The sequence below is a fragment of the Aquila chrysaetos genome, chromosome 3, assembly GCF_900496995.4.
Source record: "Aquila chrysaetos chrysaetos chromosome 3, bAquChr1.4, whole genome shotgun sequence".
NCBI lineage: Eukaryota > Metazoa > Chordata > Aves > Accipitriformes > Accipitridae > Aquila > Aquila chrysaetos.
The window spans coordinates 17,695,120-17,712,996 of NC_044006.1; the positions used below are offsets into that span (position 1 = coordinate 17,695,120).

Genomic DNA, 17,877 nt, shown 5'->3' on the forward strand with positions numbered 1-17,877 from the left:
GCCGGGCCGGGCAGCGGCGCCCGGGGCCGGCGGCAGCGGCGGGGCCCGCGGGCCGAGGGCAGCCCCTGGCGGCGCTTGCGGCCGCTTCGGGGCCCTCCCGAGCCCGCCGAGCCCCTGGCGCCACGGAGCCCCGGCCCGACCCGAGGGGGTGGAAACGAGGAGAGGAGAAGCGGAGCCGTGACCTCTGTTTCGGACAAGCTGAGCATTGCTTGGGCTGCAGGTCAATGGCGACGGTCAGCTGTCGTGACCAGGTTTGCGAGGAAAAGCGTTGGTTAGCGGCAAGAGCCGTACTATCTGTCACGGGTGGTGGTGTGGGGCTCTCGGGAGCGCAGGCGGGTCACACACCTGCCCCCCTGCTTAAGACCACCTGGAGGCTGTAGCTGGTGCAGGTCCCAGATGTAGCCTGTGCTTACTCCCGGATCACAGCTGCCCCGGTAAATTGGATGTCCCCGACACTGCCTCCTGCTGCACCCGGACCTGGCGGGGGCGGGGGGGTGGTCCAAACAGGCGGCTGCCCCCTGCGGCACAGGGTACTTCAGGGGCTCTGCTCTGCCCTCTGTTATTCCTGACACCCTCCATGAGCAGGGATGGAAAGTGGGACTTGGGCCCCTGGGACTTGAACCAGCCTGGAGTATCGAGAGAGGAAAACGTCTTCGCCTACACTGGATGCCGGGCTGTCCTGGCAAGGTCACCCGGTGGGGTGACAAGCCTTGGGTCAGGCCATGGTGTAAGGCTGCCGCACATCTGGGTTTGCCCCAGCAATTTCGTCTGGGCAGGTTTTGGGGACTTTCTGTGTTTGTGTCCTGAGCACATAGCAGTCTGGTCAAGGCTGTGCAGGAAGACCAGGTGTGTTCCCTGCGCATGCAGGGATCAACCCTCAGCATACGAATGGCGATTCAGAGGCCTTGGCAAAAGGTAGAGCCCTGCTCCTTGACCAGCATGAGTAGTCTGAATAAACAAGCCATGCACTAAAGGTCAGCTCAGCTAGATCAGGTTCTGTCAGCCACCAGTTTGGAGTATGTCACTTGGCACGGTGGCACGGTAGAGCCCCTGTTACCTCAGTGACTGCTGCAATGTGGCACTGCTCCCAACGATTTTTGTACAGGGTCCTGTTATTCCAGAATAGGAACAACCCCATGCAGAGGCAAATCCTGGGGGTTGAGCTGCCCAGATGCCTCAGACCCCTCTAACTGGGGGTGCAAGACTTGGCAGATACTCAGTGGATTTTGCCACTAACAGAGTGATTTTTGGCCCATAGCACACCGTGCAGCAAATTCCTGCTACAGTCAGAAATGAGTCTGTTTGGCTTATTAATCATCCCAAGTGAGCCAGTGGACAGGGTCCCTGCGCAGAGCAATACCGTGCTCGCGGTGCTCTCTTGCAGACGGCGTTTTGGCACTACTGAAGAACTTCAGAGTAACTTAATCTGAAGACATTCACGTGAAAGTCCCACTGCACTTTTAAATAACAAATGGAGAGACAGTGAGATCATGGCCGCTCTGCTTGCTGGCTGGACGCACAGCTGCGTTGTACTTACCAGGGGGGTCTGTGCAGTGGGGGCCAGCGAAGAGTGAGGCCGCCACGGGAGCTGCGAAGCTGCTGGAGATGCCCGTGGTGCTGCGGGAGAGTGGGCAGGGGAGGCTGAGTTTTGCAGGGCTGCAAAGCTCAGGGACTGAGGCGTAGGCTAGCAGGGAAGGAAAGGAAGCATTAAACCAGGTCTGCGTCAGAAATAAAAGTTTGCTGGTGTAGCTCTAATGTGGTTAAATTGGCAGCTTTCCTTGTGGAGATGCAGATATTATTCGCCTTTGCCAACAAAGGCTATACCTGTACTCTGAAGGAAACAGCAATACTGGGAAAATGCTTATAGCAGCCTGACAGTCTCTGTTCAAGGGCTCTTGTAGATACAGACTTGGGGTATAAAAACTTTAACAGCCTGATTGATGTTGCTGTGCTAGCAAAAGCCTTTGGACAGACTCCAAATAGAAGCTGGGGTGATGGGAGGTTGCAAGAGCCCCAGCTTCTGGGGCACCCCAAAATGAGTGACCCGATGCAGTACATGGGAAGTTGGCTGCAGGAGGGACCAGGCAAGCATTCATTTTTTCTGTGACATGCTCATTTTATTTTGCGTATTTCAGGGTTTGATGATAATGTGGAGGCTGCTTTCAACCTACACCTCTGGCAGGCTTGCTGGAGAACCTGTAACATCATTGCCTAGCTGCTGCGGCTAAAGCTCTTGGGACGTGATTCTGCATGTAGTGAGCTAAGAGATCCCCTCTTGAGGCCAAAGCGGGTGAGCTGGAGGCACTCAAGGACGCAGAGGACACACTGAGATGACATCTCAGATCAGTCCTACTCATGGGGTAGTGCTGTCTTGCACAAAGTCATGCAGCAGGAGGACATCAAAATGAAGAGCAAGGAAACCACCATGAAGGCAGAACCTCCACACCAGAGGATGGTCACATACCTGCTGGCACCAAGGACATTCTTGGGAGCAGAGATCCCCACTGCTGGAAGAGGAAAGCTTGGTGGAAGGGGGTTCAAGTACCAGGCACGATAGATGGTTGTGAGGCTGTGACTGGCACACAGGTACAAAGCTGCCAGACCAGGGTCTACCTCTTCCGGAGAGCCAGGGAGCACTGGTGGACATGAGCTGTGTTGGCACCCGTGACTCAGGGAGGAGGAGAGAAATCCCAGAGCGGAAAAATTAAGCAGCTAAGGGAACAGCTTCTTTTGTGGGACCTCTGCAGTGACTTTTTCAGAGGCTTTCACAGCTCAGGCAGTCATGGGCTGAGGAAAACTTATACTAGTGGTACCTGGTACAATAACACAAGGGGTCCTCCTCCAGAGATACAGGTGGGTCACTCTGTGACATGTACATGGGAGATCAAACCCACCAGTCATGATGTCTGCCATCAGTACACCAAAGATGGCAGCAGGAGGTGAATATGAAGTGTCTGAACAGACTTTGAGAGCATGGCAAAGACACCGCAGTGTCTCTGAGAACAGAGGGTTATAAACCCTGGCTCGTTTGCCAATAAAACCACACTGCCTACAAGAAGAAACAGCCTTCATAAATTGTGAGGCTGTGAACTCTAGATCACTGTAAGATGAATTAAGAGATGTGTGATCAATATTTCCAGGCCAAAGTATCCCCCTGTTGCCTGTTCTTGGCTGAAAGATATTTCCTACAACTGTCACTGAAGAAGTGCAAAAGGAGCCAGCTCCCTGAGATCATGCTCAAATTGTTTCTTCAGATGCTGCCCCCAGGTGGAAGAAAGTGCATCTGGAGTCGTACACTCACCCCCCTTTCATGAAGCTGCTCAGCTGGTGGACGTTCGTACTTGTGCACACACCACGTCAGGAAATGGCAGGTGGAGGACCTTGCATGAGGGGTCTTCCTCATCTGTGGGTGTGGAAGAACTGGTGATGCCAAAGGTAAGGAAAGCTCAGTATTGCACTGCAGCTGCCCTGCCTGCACATACTGGGCTGGGGAGGTGGGACAGTGCCCAGGCAGATGTGCTACGGCTGTGAGTGCAGGCAGCGTGTTGCCCCAGAGATTTGGGCCAGCAGGCACTGCCCTTGCACTGCCTCTGTTAACAAGCGAGACTGCACAGCCTGGAACCAGCCCAGCCCCATACCAGCCCCACAGTAAGTGTCTACATATAGAGCAAGAGGGGAGTAACAGTGCCAGTCAGGTGGGAACAAACCCTGTGTTGAGGAGAGACTGGTGATACTAGGAGTAGATGCCTAAAATGCTTGCCAAGGCTTGGGTGTCTGGGTTTACGGCCAGCACTGACCCAGTGCAGCTGCAACCTTGGATCAGCCTTCCAGGGCACCAGCAATGATGGGAGGATGAGCTGGGAGATGCTTCATCAGTGGCTCCCTGCTCTGCTTGGGAGCTGCATTTAAGCTCAGGTCCTCACCCTTGGCCCCACCTGTGCTATGTTCCAGTGAAGCCTATGCTCCACCTGGCACCTTGCTGACTCTGACCCACCAACTGGGTCAGCAGTCACTCGGCCATGGCTGACCCTGATTACTATCACTGAACCCGCTCTGCTTCTCTTGCATGGTGGGTATGGCACTGCCGTGCTCTCACCTTGTCTCCAGCTCGCCTGTCACGTCCTACTGCCCCCGGCACCACAAGCCCCCAGGGCTGTGGGGGACACCAGGAGCAGCTCTGTGCACTCTTGAAGGAGCCAATAATACCAGAAAATGTTCTATACTGTGAAAGTCATATGTTACATAGGTCAAACTACTACCAAGCTACTACTGTGAGTGCCTACACATGGGCAAGATTTCTCACCATGGGCAGCTCTTTGTTCCAAAAGGAAACAAGATAAAGTGCTAGGTTGACCAGGGCGTACAGTTCACCCCCATGGGTGATGGGATCTCCATCCTTGGAGATTTTCAATGTTTGGCTATGCAAAGCCATGGTTGACCTGTTCTAGTGTTGGTGATGGTCTCACTTCAAGCAAGAGTTTGGGCTAGCGCCCTCCAAAGGCCCCTTCCAATCACTGCATCTGTAATTCTGTGTCAAGGGGCTTGAGGTTCAAGCTGGGCAAGGAGATGTGGTGAGTTCTCCACTATTTCAGAGCACAGACATCTTGTATCAAATGTCTCAGATACATTAGTGAACAGGACCAGGCTGCACTGGATACAGGAGTTGCTGGCTGAGGTTCTCTGGATTGTGTGCTGTGAGAGTCCTCTCCGACAAATGGTCTTAGCATGTATGAGGCAAAGAAAAAACATCCTGTTCTTAATTAACCCTGTCTGTGTTTTGAAGCTGACTGAAGTTATTGAATAGCCCAGGACTGTCCTTTGGAAAGAGCTAGTTGGAGATATTTGGCCATTTGTAAAAATAAGTGTTTTTAAGCGGCAATCAGCAGGGTTTTTTTATAGTGGTCATGATGTAAATTTATGTAACAAGCCAGATGTTCTGCAATGGGGCTTTTTCAAAATCATCCTGTCCCAATTTTTTCCATCTTACTGTCTTTAGCTCCCTTGCAAAGTAAGCAGTCGTGCTATCACATTACCAATTGGCAATGGCAGCAGCTGGCTGTAACCCAACCTTAGCAGCATGGGACGCGGAAACAGATGCAGCAGCAAATGCTCTTTGTTTCCTTTCCTGCTTTCTAAAACAGGTTGTGACTAAAAACATACAGGAAAGGTTTCTGCCATCTTCCCTGCTACCGTGGCTCCCTGGCTGCTGACAAAGCTTTGGGATGAGCTCTAGCAGGGGTTACTGCCCCCCACAGCAAAGGAGAGCTCTGCCTTTTTAGAGGGGAGCTGAAAAGAGGGGAAGGGCATCAGATACAATGATTACAAGCCTTTATAGGGGAAAGAGGGGTGCAGTGAGATGGCTGAACTGAGCTGAGGGCTCCCTGTGCATCAAGTCCTGCTCCTTCTGCTGCTCTGAGTCTTGGTTCTGGTGTTCATCTGAGCCTGGATGAGCCACATCAGCTCATTAAGCTGGCACAAAACAGAAGTGAGTGGTGTTTTGCCACGCTAGTAACCTCAACTGGCCTGATGGATGATCAGGCGAGTGCTGGGATGAGGATGAGGAACAGAGCCACACACCAGAACAGGCTGGGAGGAGAGAAGAACAGGGGAGGAAGGTGGAGGTGGGAATGTCCGTTGTGAACCAGGAGATCAACTCTGCTCTCCTGGGTAGTCCTTGTCCCAAAGCTAGGCAGGCACGGGGAGGAAAGTCCACGCTTCCAGGTCACTTTCTGTGAGCCAAACTCTGAGGCTGCTGGCAATGAAGGTCAGCAAAGTGTCCACAGCAGAGGTTTGCCTGCCTTGCTTCAAAATTCCTGTGGGATGAAAACTCCCCAAAATAAGGTGCATATGTCCCTGCCACCACATCAGTTACAGGTTTCCAAGGGACTTGTACTCTATCACAGCCTCTCACACCTCTTTGTGTCCAGTAAGAGCTCTGCTGCTTTCAATCTACGTCCGCTAAGGATTTACCGATCTGTCCAAATGCATGAGCTGGGCAATGGTGCTCTCTCCCCTGCAGGAGACATTATACACTGGAAAACATGAAACTGGCTGTGGGTTGTCTACACGAATTCCACCATCAGCTGCCCTGAGCTGGGGGACAGCTGCCCAGAGCAGAGGACACTTGCCAAGAGGTGGGTGGCCAAGGCCGATGACACGAGACTGAGCTGGCACCGCCACGTGCACCCAACCAGCAACATGAGCGGTGGTGACACAGCTGTCCCATCTCACTGTAACTCCCTGCTCCCTCTCCCACCAGGCTGCACGAGCTGCCTGACCTGTCTGGCTTTGCTGTGGCTGATGTTTGTGCCAGAAAATGTAATACTGTTGTAGGTACTTGCCAAGCACTGAGTTTATTTTTTAGCCACAGACAGAACCTGTAATTCCTCAAGCTAATCCTGCAGTCTGATGTTTTTTTCTTACAAGCCTTACAAATTAATTGAATCCCCATTTCTGTGAGAAACCTGGAAGGAAAGTCCCACAGTCAGGACTCCAGAGTTAAAGAAAGATGGGGATTCGTGAGGTCACCTACGCCATTTCTAACCAGTGCAGAGGCTTTTCTGGGGCTATTTCTTGCTGGCCTTGTTGTCTCCTGGGGCAATCATTCAGACATCTATCTGAGATCCTGTCAGGGTGTTTTGCATTACAATCTGCCTAAGTTTTCTCAGCTTCATCCCATTATTCCTGTTCTTCTCAACCATCACAAAAAAAATTGCTCCATTTTGTTGTTTATAGATGTCCCCAACTGAAATATCTGCAAGCTGTCATTTCTCACCATATCCTTTCAGTGAAATAATACAAATTTGATTTTTTAAAACGTAAACTTAATCCTTTTTGCCCTCAGATAGTGTCTTGAGTTCTGCCTGCACACCGGCTGCTTACTAATACATACTGATAACTAAGTCCTATAATGAGTGCAAGAAGTGGTTTATTACTCTTTATCTTTTATCCTTTCTCACACAGTCAAGGGTTTGAGGACCAGCCATGCTCCTGCTGAAGTCAGTGGGAACGGCAGCAAGTTCCTTGCTCTACCACATAACTGTAGGGAGAAGTTAAGTTTCTGAACCTGTGGTTGCCAGCGTTGCAATGCCAAATGTTCCTGTTTGCATTTGCTGCACTGTCAGGCAAGCTTGGTTCCTCTCAGCATCCAGGTATTCAGCTTTAGGCAAACCAGTTTGAAAGCTGTTCTTTGCTAGTTTTTTAAATATCTTGGATATCTACTAAGCAGACCAACTCAACGAACAGGTTCTTGTATTTTAATTTGAGTGCTGTGCACACAGGCTGGGTGCTGACAACCTGAATACATGCATTGCTGTCCAAGTACCTCCCTGACCACCCTTTGTGAACAGCTGTTGTTAAGAGAGGAAATGCTTGGGCTTATGCCTGAGCAGTGTCTCAGGGGACCGCTTGACACAAACCCTGGGTAATCCCCCATGACAGCACATCTGTAGGAGGCCACAGTCAGCCCCACTGTGCCGGAGCACTCCTGCAGGGCAGCCCAGAGACCAGACTGTTGGGCAGCTTGTGGGGATGAGGCAGGTCTGAGGTCAACCTGGGTAGTCAGTCTGCAGGTTGGGGTCAGGATCAGGCCAGTGATGGTGACTGGGGTCAGACACAGCCTAGTGACAGCTGTGTGGGTCCATAGTGACAAGGCAGAGCCGAGGCCAGGCCAGGCAGTCATCCTGCAGGTCAGGGTCAGAGAGACCCAGGCTGGGCATGGCCATGGGCAGGGGCACGGGCACATCAGTGAGAGCACTGGAGACAAGTACATTTCCAACCCAGCTCAGATGGGGATGGAGGGCCCAGGGCTGCTCTGAACTGGGGTTCCTGGGCTGGGCTGGGGTGCAAGCCCCAGCTGAGGCTGGTCAGAGCTATAAGGGCTTGTTAGCGACCTTGGGGCCCTGAGAACAGCTTCATGGGCAGGTACGATAACAGCATGAGCATGGTCAGTCTACATTAAGCCAAAGGTCTGCCTCCCCCAGTGTCCTGATCTCCAGGAGTGGTCAATGAAGGGACACCTTCCCCCTTCTCTCACACGGAATTCCTTGGCAAACAGAGGTGGGGGTTGTAGGTGCTGGCACTGCTGCTCCTTCTATTGACACTTCCCCAGAGATTCTGGAAGGAGAAAGAGCATTGTCCAGCACTTGAGACTACAAGAGAAGCTGAGGACAGGCAGGGTGATGCATGGGAGAAGCTCAAATCTCGCCACCAGTGGTGCCAAGACCTTGGGGAGCAAATTGCCCCTCATCTCACAGAGACAGACTATGATCATCTCCTGTCAAAAAAGCAGGGACCTCTGACTGGCAGCCAGTCCCTCCCCACGTCCTTAGCACAGACCACAGCAACTCTGTGCAGGCCAGTGGGCTGCAGCTGGGATCCATGCAAGGAAACATGATCTGCTCAGGTCTACCTTATGCAGTTACCATCAGATCCATTTGACACCTTGGAACCTACTCAGGATCTTCTCTGCTGGCATATGGACATGGTCTGCACCAGCTTCACATTTTGAAGGTTATTTTATTTTTAATTTAATATTTCAATAGCTTTCTTTACTATGCTTTGTAGCCATACCAGCCTATTTTTAGTTTTTTCCTCCTGGTGATATAAACTGTTCTGAGCCATTTTAGCAATCTCCATGCTTCTTACAAGCATGTTATCCTTTTGGCTTATTCATTTTTAATAAGCTCTTTTGGGAGGAATTTCTTTGCTGCTGTTGTTATTTTAATGACACTCGGTTGAATACATTGTGCTCACTCTTATACATAGCTTTTTTAATAGCACGGTTCTGAATGAAGCCCCTCACACATCTCAGCACTAAAGCCAGTTGCTGCTTTTATATTCTCCAACAAACCGCTCCAAAAATCAAGCCTTTGTGGTGTCTAAAATGTAGCAATTGCTTCATATGCTGATGTGACATTTACTCACTCAATGTGGGGGTAATTGGAGACTTTTCATTCTGATGATGTTTTCTGTCTTGGCAGCCTCTCTGATCTCCTAAATGTATCACTGTCACCACCACTGGTTTTGAAGACTTCACTACAGTAGTCCTAATACTCCCCTTTGCCTATTTAGGTGTGAATTTTCTAACTAAAGGGGTTCAGTGTTACATGTTGAAAGATTAAAATCGTTTAGGCACATTGACTCTGAGGTTTCTTTGGCATCCAGCATCACCCCTCCACAAGCACAGTTTAGTCGGTTCTTCCTGTATAATCTGTAGCCTGCTGTTGCCACATCCCACTGATTATCTGCCTTGCACCCATTTCAGATGAAGTTGTTCTCAGTCAAAACTGGGTAGTCTAGTTGTTCCACCTTATTTTTTAATTGCTAGAGTTTGGACAGAAGCACATTTGTGGCCGTTACCAGTTTCTGTACCTTTTTAGGCTAGACTGCATTCGTTCATCCTCCCACTTGTCATTTCCTCCTTCTTCAGTTTTGTCAGCCTCCATCCCCATCTTTTAACTCCAAGAATTTTAACGACTTAGGGAAGTATGACCCTACATTTTGCGGGGTTTTGCACATCAGCCTTCTTCGCTTAGTGCAAAAACTGAAGTGTTGGCAGCCCAACCCCTTCACTTGCAGCCCCTGCCAGTACTCCCACGTCGCGCTCCCGGCCACCTGCCTGAGCTCTTGCCCGGGAGACAGACCCGGTCCCGCGGGTTCACGGCTTCAGCCGGGCACGCCTGCACGGGGAAAGGCGTCCACGCACCGCCCGCGCGGCCCCCGGGCGCGGCTGCCCGAGCCTCTGCAGAGGGCAGCGGGCGTCCCCCGCCCGCGGGCCCTTCCCGCACCTCTCTCCTCCTCAGCCAGCGGCGCGGGCAGCAGGCAGCGCGGGCAGGCGGCGCAGGCAGCAGGCAGAGCGGCAAGCAACCCTACCATGCGGTCCCACATGGTCTAGCGGTTAGGATTCCTGGTTTTCACCCAGGCGGCCCGGGTTCGACTCCCGGTGTGGGAAACCCTGACTTGTTTTGCTTTCCACCTGCTTTTTTTTTCGTTTGTTAATTCTGCGAGATCCCTTCCACCATCCGCAACGCGGGGTAACACGAACGACTCCCACCCCCACTCCAGACCCTCTGCGTCTCCCCAGGGACGTCCGTTAAGCAAATGCCCTGGCACTTGTAGCAGAGTCAGGGATGAGGAAGGAACACCAGTGGTGGCTGTCGTTCCCCCCCCCAGCACCACAGTGACAGCCAGCCTCTCCTACAGATGAAGCCATCCCACAACCGGGAAAACTTTTGTTAGGAAATGTGTTACTGAGAGCTTCCCCCAGCCTTCCCGTCAGCTCCAGAAGTGAATCCAGCCAACTGTGCAGCGACAGCACCAACAGCCCCACAGAGCTGAATGTCTGCGGCCAATCGGCCAGGGCAGCCCTACAGCACACCAGGGCTGGACATGGAGCTTGTGCAGCTGCTTGCCAGTTGAGGTCCCTCATTAGCCACCCCCACCCAGTCTGTAAGTACCCAGGCCCTACATGCACGGGGTTCATCCTTCCTCCCACACCACCTGTCATCAGTCATGGGCAAGGGGGGGTCTTAGTAGAATAGACAAAAAAAGGCGGGTCCGTGGCCTCCTTCCAGAGCCTGGCTCCACAGGCAAACAGTGGGAGAGAAAACCCTCAGGGAAATCCACCAACAGGAGCCTAAGCACACACTTAAGTCGCAAGGAGATGATGACAGAAGAGGAACAGGGAGCCAGGAGCCGGTTAGGCCTGACCTCCGGGTGGCTGACTGGGGGCAGCACCAAGGAGCAGCAGGCAATGGCAGCGGCGTGAGGGACAGGCAGCCAGTGAGGTGCTACAAGAACCACCACAATAAACTTTATTTTGTCTGCAACAAAATTATTAATTTTGTTTACAACCAACCTGTACAAAAATGATTAGCTTGGAATAGACCTATTACAGCCATGCTTTTTTTTTTTTTTTAAACTGTTCATTTTTCCTACATGTCCCAAACTCAACTAAGTTGACCAGTTCAGCTGTGCAAGAGCTTTAGGATCTTTTTAGTCTATGAACATTTCAGGAACTTTGTTAGAAATGACATTAAATGACACAGTAGTCTGGGAGTTTCGGGAAAACAGGTTTTCATTTGGAAATCTATGGGCCTGAGTTCTCACACCTTAATTGGTTTAAGTATTTCTATATGCAATAGCAAAATTGTCATTTCAGGAGGCAAAGTTTGTTTAAAACTTTTCTTTACATTCTTTCAGATTCGTAGGACAAAAAAGAAATAGCCTAAACCCCCCAGCCATTATTGCTTATCTTGTGCTGACTTCAGCAGGAAACCCACTCAATGTTATCTGCACTACGTCGAACAATAGGCCAAAATTTACTTCGTATTATTAAATTTAAAGACAAGTGAGCCTTTTTGTGGGCTCCCAGGGAAAACAAAGCACTGTTAATGAGACAAGCCGGTTTTGTTTCAGAAAACACTACTTACTGAGTTAAACCATTCAGCTTCAAGGCTCCAGCAGTCTGCAGGGGCTTGGGACAAAAGCTGCACCAGAACTCCAGGTCACTGACAATTTAAGTCATACTTGGGACTATTGTGCCTAAAGACCTGCCAGACAGTGGTGGCCCATTAAGGGGAGTATAGTGGCTGGCAGAAGGGTACAGCCACACCTTCAGATGCTGTTACTCTTACGCTTATTGTATCCTGCCAAGCCCTCAGCAGAAGCGAGGAAGGTCAGACCACAGGCGCTGTTAAATCATCACGTCAGAAGAACCAGTCGCGAAGGAACACAAACAATTTCACTCCCCCTTGCCCAATCTATGACCTAATCTTCTCTATCCCTCTCTCCTACAATAAATAACAAGCTTGAAACAGGAAATCTTTAACGCTACCCCAGACCATCATCCATTTGGCCCATGACAAGATAAAAGTATTTCAACAAGGTGAGCATGTATGATGCTTCCTCCTGTGCTCTCAGGCTCCAGCATCAGCAGCTCAGGGACTTCCCAACCTCAACATGACTTACACACATTGTGCGTTTGTCACAACAGTTTCCTTCTTTTCCCCTGTCGAAAAGGCAACAGGCTTCCCTCTGCTGGCATGAGGTCCCCAACACGATTCTCACTTGGCCGTGCCACCCAAGATGTTGTGCTTATGCTGGAAATGTTAGCGTTAAGGGTCAACTGGGATCTCAAGAGAGGTGTTAGTTTTCTTTTACAGCAAGCACAAAGTTATTTGATGTAACAGATGTGGGTAGAAATTTGGACACAGGTGTTAAATGGCTTGTCTACACAAGATACACTCCTGTTATTCCAGTAACTGTATAGTACAGTAAGCATTTAAAGAACTAACACAGCTTTTGGAGCTAAGAGACTATAAACCCACTTATGGTTACATGGTGCTCAAGGAGAAGGAAAAAAAAATAACGCTTTCCATTGCAAAAACACCTAACCTGGACAAGACACCCGTATGTGGCCAGGAGAGGGACTGGGGTGCACGGCAGAGTACAACCACGAGAAAGGAGGAGGTGCGGCAAGTTTGCCAGAGGCAAGAGCTGGTGATGACGGGGCGCAGTGCTAAGGCTCCAGCCCCCAGGAAGGCCCCGAGGGATCCAGGACACGACTGTTCCCGAGCCAAAAAAGGAACGGAGGCTCCCAGCCCACAGGCCCGCACTGGGCTCTCGGACACAAGACGCACCCGCTGCCCCGCGCCGGCTGCAAGAGGGCGCCCGGGGTCCCGCACAGCTCCGCGGAGGCGCCCGGGGGCGGGGAGTGCAGGCCGCAGCACCCCAACCCTGCCCGGAACGGGGCTGGCGGGCCCGAGGGCTGAGCCCCCGCCGCTCACCTTTGACCCTCCCGCCGTGCCCCAGGCGGGCGGGCGCGCGTGCTCTCGCGAGACACCGAAGACGCGTGACGGCCCCGCCCGTCCGCCCAAGTCTCGCGAGCGCTTGAGCCGCCGCTTCCGGGCGCGATGTCTCGCGAGAGGCGGCGGGCGCGGGTACGCGGGGCCTTGTCTGGGCCTGTGTCTCGCGAGAGCCCCTGCGCCGGGTGCTGGGCGCCCCCGTGCCGTGTGCGGAGCCTGCGAGCAGCGAGACGCGGCGGGCGCCATTTCGGGGAGCAGCCGCCGGTGCTAGAGCCGGGGCCCAGCCCGGGTCCGGGGACCGCCCGCCACGGTCGCGCTGCCCCTCGCCGCCTGCCGCCCTGGGGCCGGCCGAGCGGCGCCGTCCATCTGAGGTTTAGACTCCTGGAGAGGGACTCCTGAGTCCTCGGGCCCATCCCCCACCGTCAGCGCAGCCAGCGCCGGGACCGGGAGCCGCCGCTGCCGCCGCTGGACCTCGGGCGCCCGAGCGAGGACAGCACACGCCCGCGGCGCAGGTAAACTGCCGGGCGGGGGGCCGGACCCCGCCGCCGGGCGAGCCGCGGCCCGGCCCGCGGAGCGCTGCGGCCCTGGCCTGTGGGCGGCCCGCACCTCTCCCGCCGCCATGGTCGCCGCTCCCCGGTGGGGCGGCCTCGTCCTCGGCGGCGGCTGCCGCCGGCCTCCCCGCTGGTGGCCGCCTAAGCGCTTCTCCGGGGCCGGAGCGCCCGATAGGCTGCCCCCACCCCGAGGCCGCGGGCCGGCCGAGCAGGGTTGAGCTGTTCTGTGACCACGTCGCGGGCGGGTCCGGCTGTCCCCGCCGCGGCGCTGTCCCTCCCGGGCTCCCCCCACGATGGCGCTGTGCGGAGCGACTGGCCCCCACCGGCGCGGGGGTCCGGCCCTGTAGTCGCCGCCGGCAGGGCCCAGGCGGAGCGGCGGGGAGCGGCTCCGGGACTGTGTACGTTGGGAGGCGGGGCGGGGAATGAAGGGAGGGTGCTGGGCCACCGCGGGAGAGCGGCTCTTGGGGCTCGGTGGACGGCGCTTGGGCGGGGCGCGCAGGGGCTGAAGGCCTCCGGAGGGCGCGGGTGAGGGGCGGTGCTGGGAGCGGGTGGGGAGCCCCGGCGGAACGGGGTGGGTGGGTTCTGGCGCAGCGGTGTGTTGGAGAACCCGAGCTCACTACGTTCCGACCGCCTGGGGAGTGTGCGGAGGACTGCGGGTCGGAGGCCGCTGAGCAGAGGTGCTTCTGGCACTGCAAGCTGAGCTTCCCTCTCGAAGTGTCGACGTTCTCCCTAAACCTTCCAGACGCTTTTCCAGGAGGCTGGTTGCAAAGCGAGAGTGGAGTTGTCGTTTGTTGGAATTTCCAAAGCAAATTTCTGGGAGAGGACCTCTTTAAACTCTTTTTATGTGATATAATACAGCAAAAAGAGATGGAATCTGCCTTCACAATACTGGCTAGATCAGTAGCAGTAAATTTCATGTCCCTTTAGGTTTTCTGTGGACCCACAAAGTTTCAAGTGTAGTTCATTTCTTGTTTGCCTTGTTTGTTTTGATGTTTTGGGTTTGGTGGTGGTGTGTTTTGTTCTCTACGGAGATGTCAGGCATATACAGCTTTTTTTGAGCAGGCTGAAAGGCTTTTATGAAAACTATTTTGAGCTTCTTCAGTGTTTAATGCAAGATATTTGAGAATCTGTCATGATTTTTTACTCATTTGAAGTTAATAAGGTCTTCTATTTGTGATTTTTTTTAAAGAACAATAACTTTATATCTAGCGTCGTCATATGCGTTACCTGAATTGCAAAGTCGGTAGTAGGTCTGTGTTATGTGAACAGAAGGTATTTTGATAAAAAACATGGTATTATACCAATGAAATTATTTTGTACAGAGTACAAAGGGCACAGGTTGCATGGGGTGAGACCAAAGGTCCATGTAACTCGGGATGTCACCTGTGATGGCAGCCAACAGCAAATGACTAAGAAACAGGGCGATCGTACAGTGATACTCTCTGTGTGCTCTTAGTCGTCAGCTAGTTGTGGTTCAGGGTCACAAGGCATGTCTTTGTTTAATGAAAAGCTTTTTCTGTAAACTTTCATGCTTATTTGTTTTGGGTTTTTTGAACACTGCATGTGTTTTTTTCTTTGTTAGCATCCACAGCGCTCTGTAGCAGTGAATTCAATGGCTAAATGCTGTGTGAATAAGGACCTTTGTTTTGAACCCACTGAATGATAGTTCATTCACTTTTGTTATTTGGGTGAATGCAGTAATAGTCATTCCCCATTCACTTTTCCATACCACTCATGATTTGGTGGTCTCTGTTATGGTCCCCATTCACTCCCCCTTTGGCTGCCTCTCTTCAGGATGAAGAATTCCACCCCAGGTGTAGCTGGATATGTTAGCTAAATTACACACATGAAAATGTAATTGTGGGTGGGAGTTGTCACTGGTGGGAATTTTCTTGTAGAATCCTGGGTTTGGCCTGGTGCTTTTTCGTGGTCCTTAATAATACTGATCTACCAGAGGACCCAGGAGAGGCATGTAAAGAACACACAACATTCAGTTCATAGCAAATACTGGTAGAGCAGTGGTGAATTAAATCATATGCATGTATGTAGATGACTTAAAAAGCTGAATGTAAATACTCTAGTAAAAAGTAAAATTGAGCCATTACACGTAAGCTAAGGCTGATCATATTTGTAAGTGATAGCACTATAACCCAAGAGTTACCACCTCTTGAAAATGAGGTTAGTGTGCCTTGGTTAAGTAGTTGAATGTGCACTTCCAGTGCTTTGATATTGCTAAAGGATTGTATTAATGGGTGATGATCAGATGTGGGTGGGGGAGGGACTTGATTCTTACATGTTATACAGCTCTGGTATAATGTTCTTGGTTATGAATGAACAGCTTAAAGGATCTTGAAATGTTGGAGCGATTTCATTATGCTGGCCAAGTCTCTGGACAGCACAGTTCCTGCAGCAATGCCTGTAACCAAGGTGCAAGAATTAACCTGTATGATTAAAAATCCATTTTATGGCACATGTGCAGGAAAATCTTCACTCTTAGGCTATCTGATTTGGATCTAGAGGCCTGGCCATTTTTGAGCTTAAGAAAGAAAAAGGAGGGAAGCTGTTTTATAAAGAGATTTGAGCAGGTTGAGTCTGTAGACTTCAGTGCAGAGTGTCTTGAAGTTCTTAATAGCATACCTGCATAGGGAAAGGAAGTCGAATCTTAAAGGGAGTCAGAGTATAATAAACACAAAATTACATGAGGGGGTTGAAGTTGAAAAATAAGAGCCACAATTTAAAAAAAAAAAAAAAAAAAGTTTGTGGTGACTAGTGCTATGTGGCATGGTGGATCTTTTTTGTCTGAAACGTGAAGTTCCAGACTGGGTGGATCTTGTGTATGCTTTAGTAGCTCTTAATGCTTGAATGATAACTGTTTCTTCTGTGGCCCCCATTATGCAGGAGGCCGCATTTCTGAAAGGACCATGGTGTTCACTTGTAAGTCTTCAGATTAGTAAATGTGATGGTAGCAAATGTAGGAAGCTGTGAACAGGTTTGCCTGAATGTTTGTTCTGTGTTCTTCACATGTCTCTCTGGGGTCCTTTCGTGAAGCTCTAGTACTTCTCAAGATGGCCACTAGACCTGTGTTTCTGTATCATAAATAATCTGTGCTCTTTGTTTTGAAAGAAATAGGTGGAATACCTCTGGGGTTTCCACTGGCTAATTGTGTTCAGTAGCATTTTGTTGTTCGCAGCTGTAGTTGCTTTGTGTCACGTTCTTTATCATCTCACTCAGCAGAGCTTCATTCCAGTTCTTTTTGGAAGTGTCTTCTGAGATGCTGCTCTCTGAATTTGAGCCAATGCAGTGATGGCCTCTTAAGCAAAAGCCTTTGGAATATAAAGTCCAAGAATGTTTTGCATCTCAGGTGGATTTTGCTTCTTCTTTCAGGTGTCCTGAAAAATGGCTGATGATATTGATATTGAAGCAATGCTTGAAGCTCCTTACAAGAAGGTGAGAAAATTGTGCCAGTGAGGTCCTGTTTACCTTAATTTAGCATTATTCATGAAACTACTGCTGAACTGTAAACTAACATCCCTGGAGCCCTCATGATTTATCTTATTGGAGATGCATTACGTGTAACTTACAAGTAAATATATACTGTTAATGTAATTATATTGTGCAGTAGTTTCACTTCAGCGTGATGAATAAATGCCCATCTATCTCTCTTTGTAGACTTGCCTAACGATATCTCACCTCTACTCCCATGAATTCACCTTTGATTCCAGTGTGAACTGTCAATCATAAGGTAGTAATTGAGTGACGTATCGCTGTACCGTGGTCCCCTAGGTTTAAAAAAAAAAACAAACCAAAAACAAAAACCCAAAACCAACCAAACAAAAAAGCCCAAAACAAACAAACTAACAAAAAACCAAAACCAAGAAACCAAAAACCTCTCCTAAAATTACCAGGTCCAGTTTGGTATAGCAACAAGGTGAATGCAGTGGTTTGGGAAAACAGCAGGGTTCCAAGAATAACCTTTTCACCAGTCCCATGGCAAGTAAATATTTGAACAGTCTGCTCAGTGCAAGAAGAGAGACTTGCTTTTAATGCAGAAGACTGGTGGTGGTTAATCTTTTAACAGGGCAGATGGAAATCTATTGCTGAGTGAACGAATTTGCGGAAATTCTTGGATCCCTGAATAGAATGTTCTTAGCAAGTAAAAGACAGTATCACAGTCTGCAGTGCCGTTCTAAAAGAAGCTCTTGTATTCTTCTGTCCTAGTTGTTTAATTAGGAAATGTCAATTTTTATGCAAAATTTTTATCAGTTAGTGTAGTGATGTCTTTTACCTAAACCAGCAGCAAATGAATACTGTCTTTTTTTGGTTTTCACCAAATGGTGGTGAAGTGTTAACTTTATGCATGCTTTAGCACTGGTTTCACAAGAAATGTATATTAAGTTGCTTAGGAATTGTACTTTTGATGTAACTGATGTGATTAAACTGTAAAGCAAGTATATAAATTATATAGCAGCTATTGTTAGTCTATTCTGCAGTGTTTATTACAACCATGTCATGAATTTTGG

The 17,877-nt window shown here is 50.5% G+C and overlaps 1 protein-coding gene, 1 long non-coding RNA gene and 1 other non-coding gene across 15 annotated transcripts in view; all 3 read left to right on the forward strand.

Annotated features, from left to right (window-relative positions):
- Positions 1–20: 20 nt before the first annotated feature.
- On the forward strand, positions 21–9,135 carry LOC115339978. The gene is made up of 3 exons (XR_003922877.2): positions 21–251; positions 2,136–3,435; positions 6,020–9,135. It is a non-coding gene; the product is annotated as an uncharacterized LOC115339978 (long non-coding RNA).
- A 745-nt stretch (positions 9,136–9,880) lies between these two features.
- Positions 9,881–9,952, forward strand: TRNAE-UUC. The gene has a single exon. It is a non-coding gene; the product is annotated as a tRNA-Glu (tRNA).
- A 3,050-nt stretch (positions 9,953–13,002) lies between these two features.
- The window catches only part of RBM39 (RNA binding motif protein 39), a 32,739-nt gene continuing 27,864 nt past the window's right edge, over positions 13,003–17,877 (forward strand). For 4 of the 13 annotated variants that reach the window (XM_030009880.2, XM_030009881.2, XM_030009884.2 and 1 more), the window contains exons 1-3: positions 13,004–13,318; positions 16,742–16,804; positions 17,027–17,099. Coding sequence is in view for 3 of the 13 variants with exons in the window: in XM_030009878.2 (XP_029865738.1) it covers positions 16,754–16,804 (51 nt within the window). In the remaining 10 variants the exon portion in view is untranslated. Of the gene's footprint in view, positions 13,319–16,737; positions 16,805–17,026; positions 17,100–17,877 lie in introns of those variants that run through there. The other 9 variants (XM_030009887.2, XM_041122721.1, XM_030009886.2 and 6 more) reach the window with 5 other exon arrangements.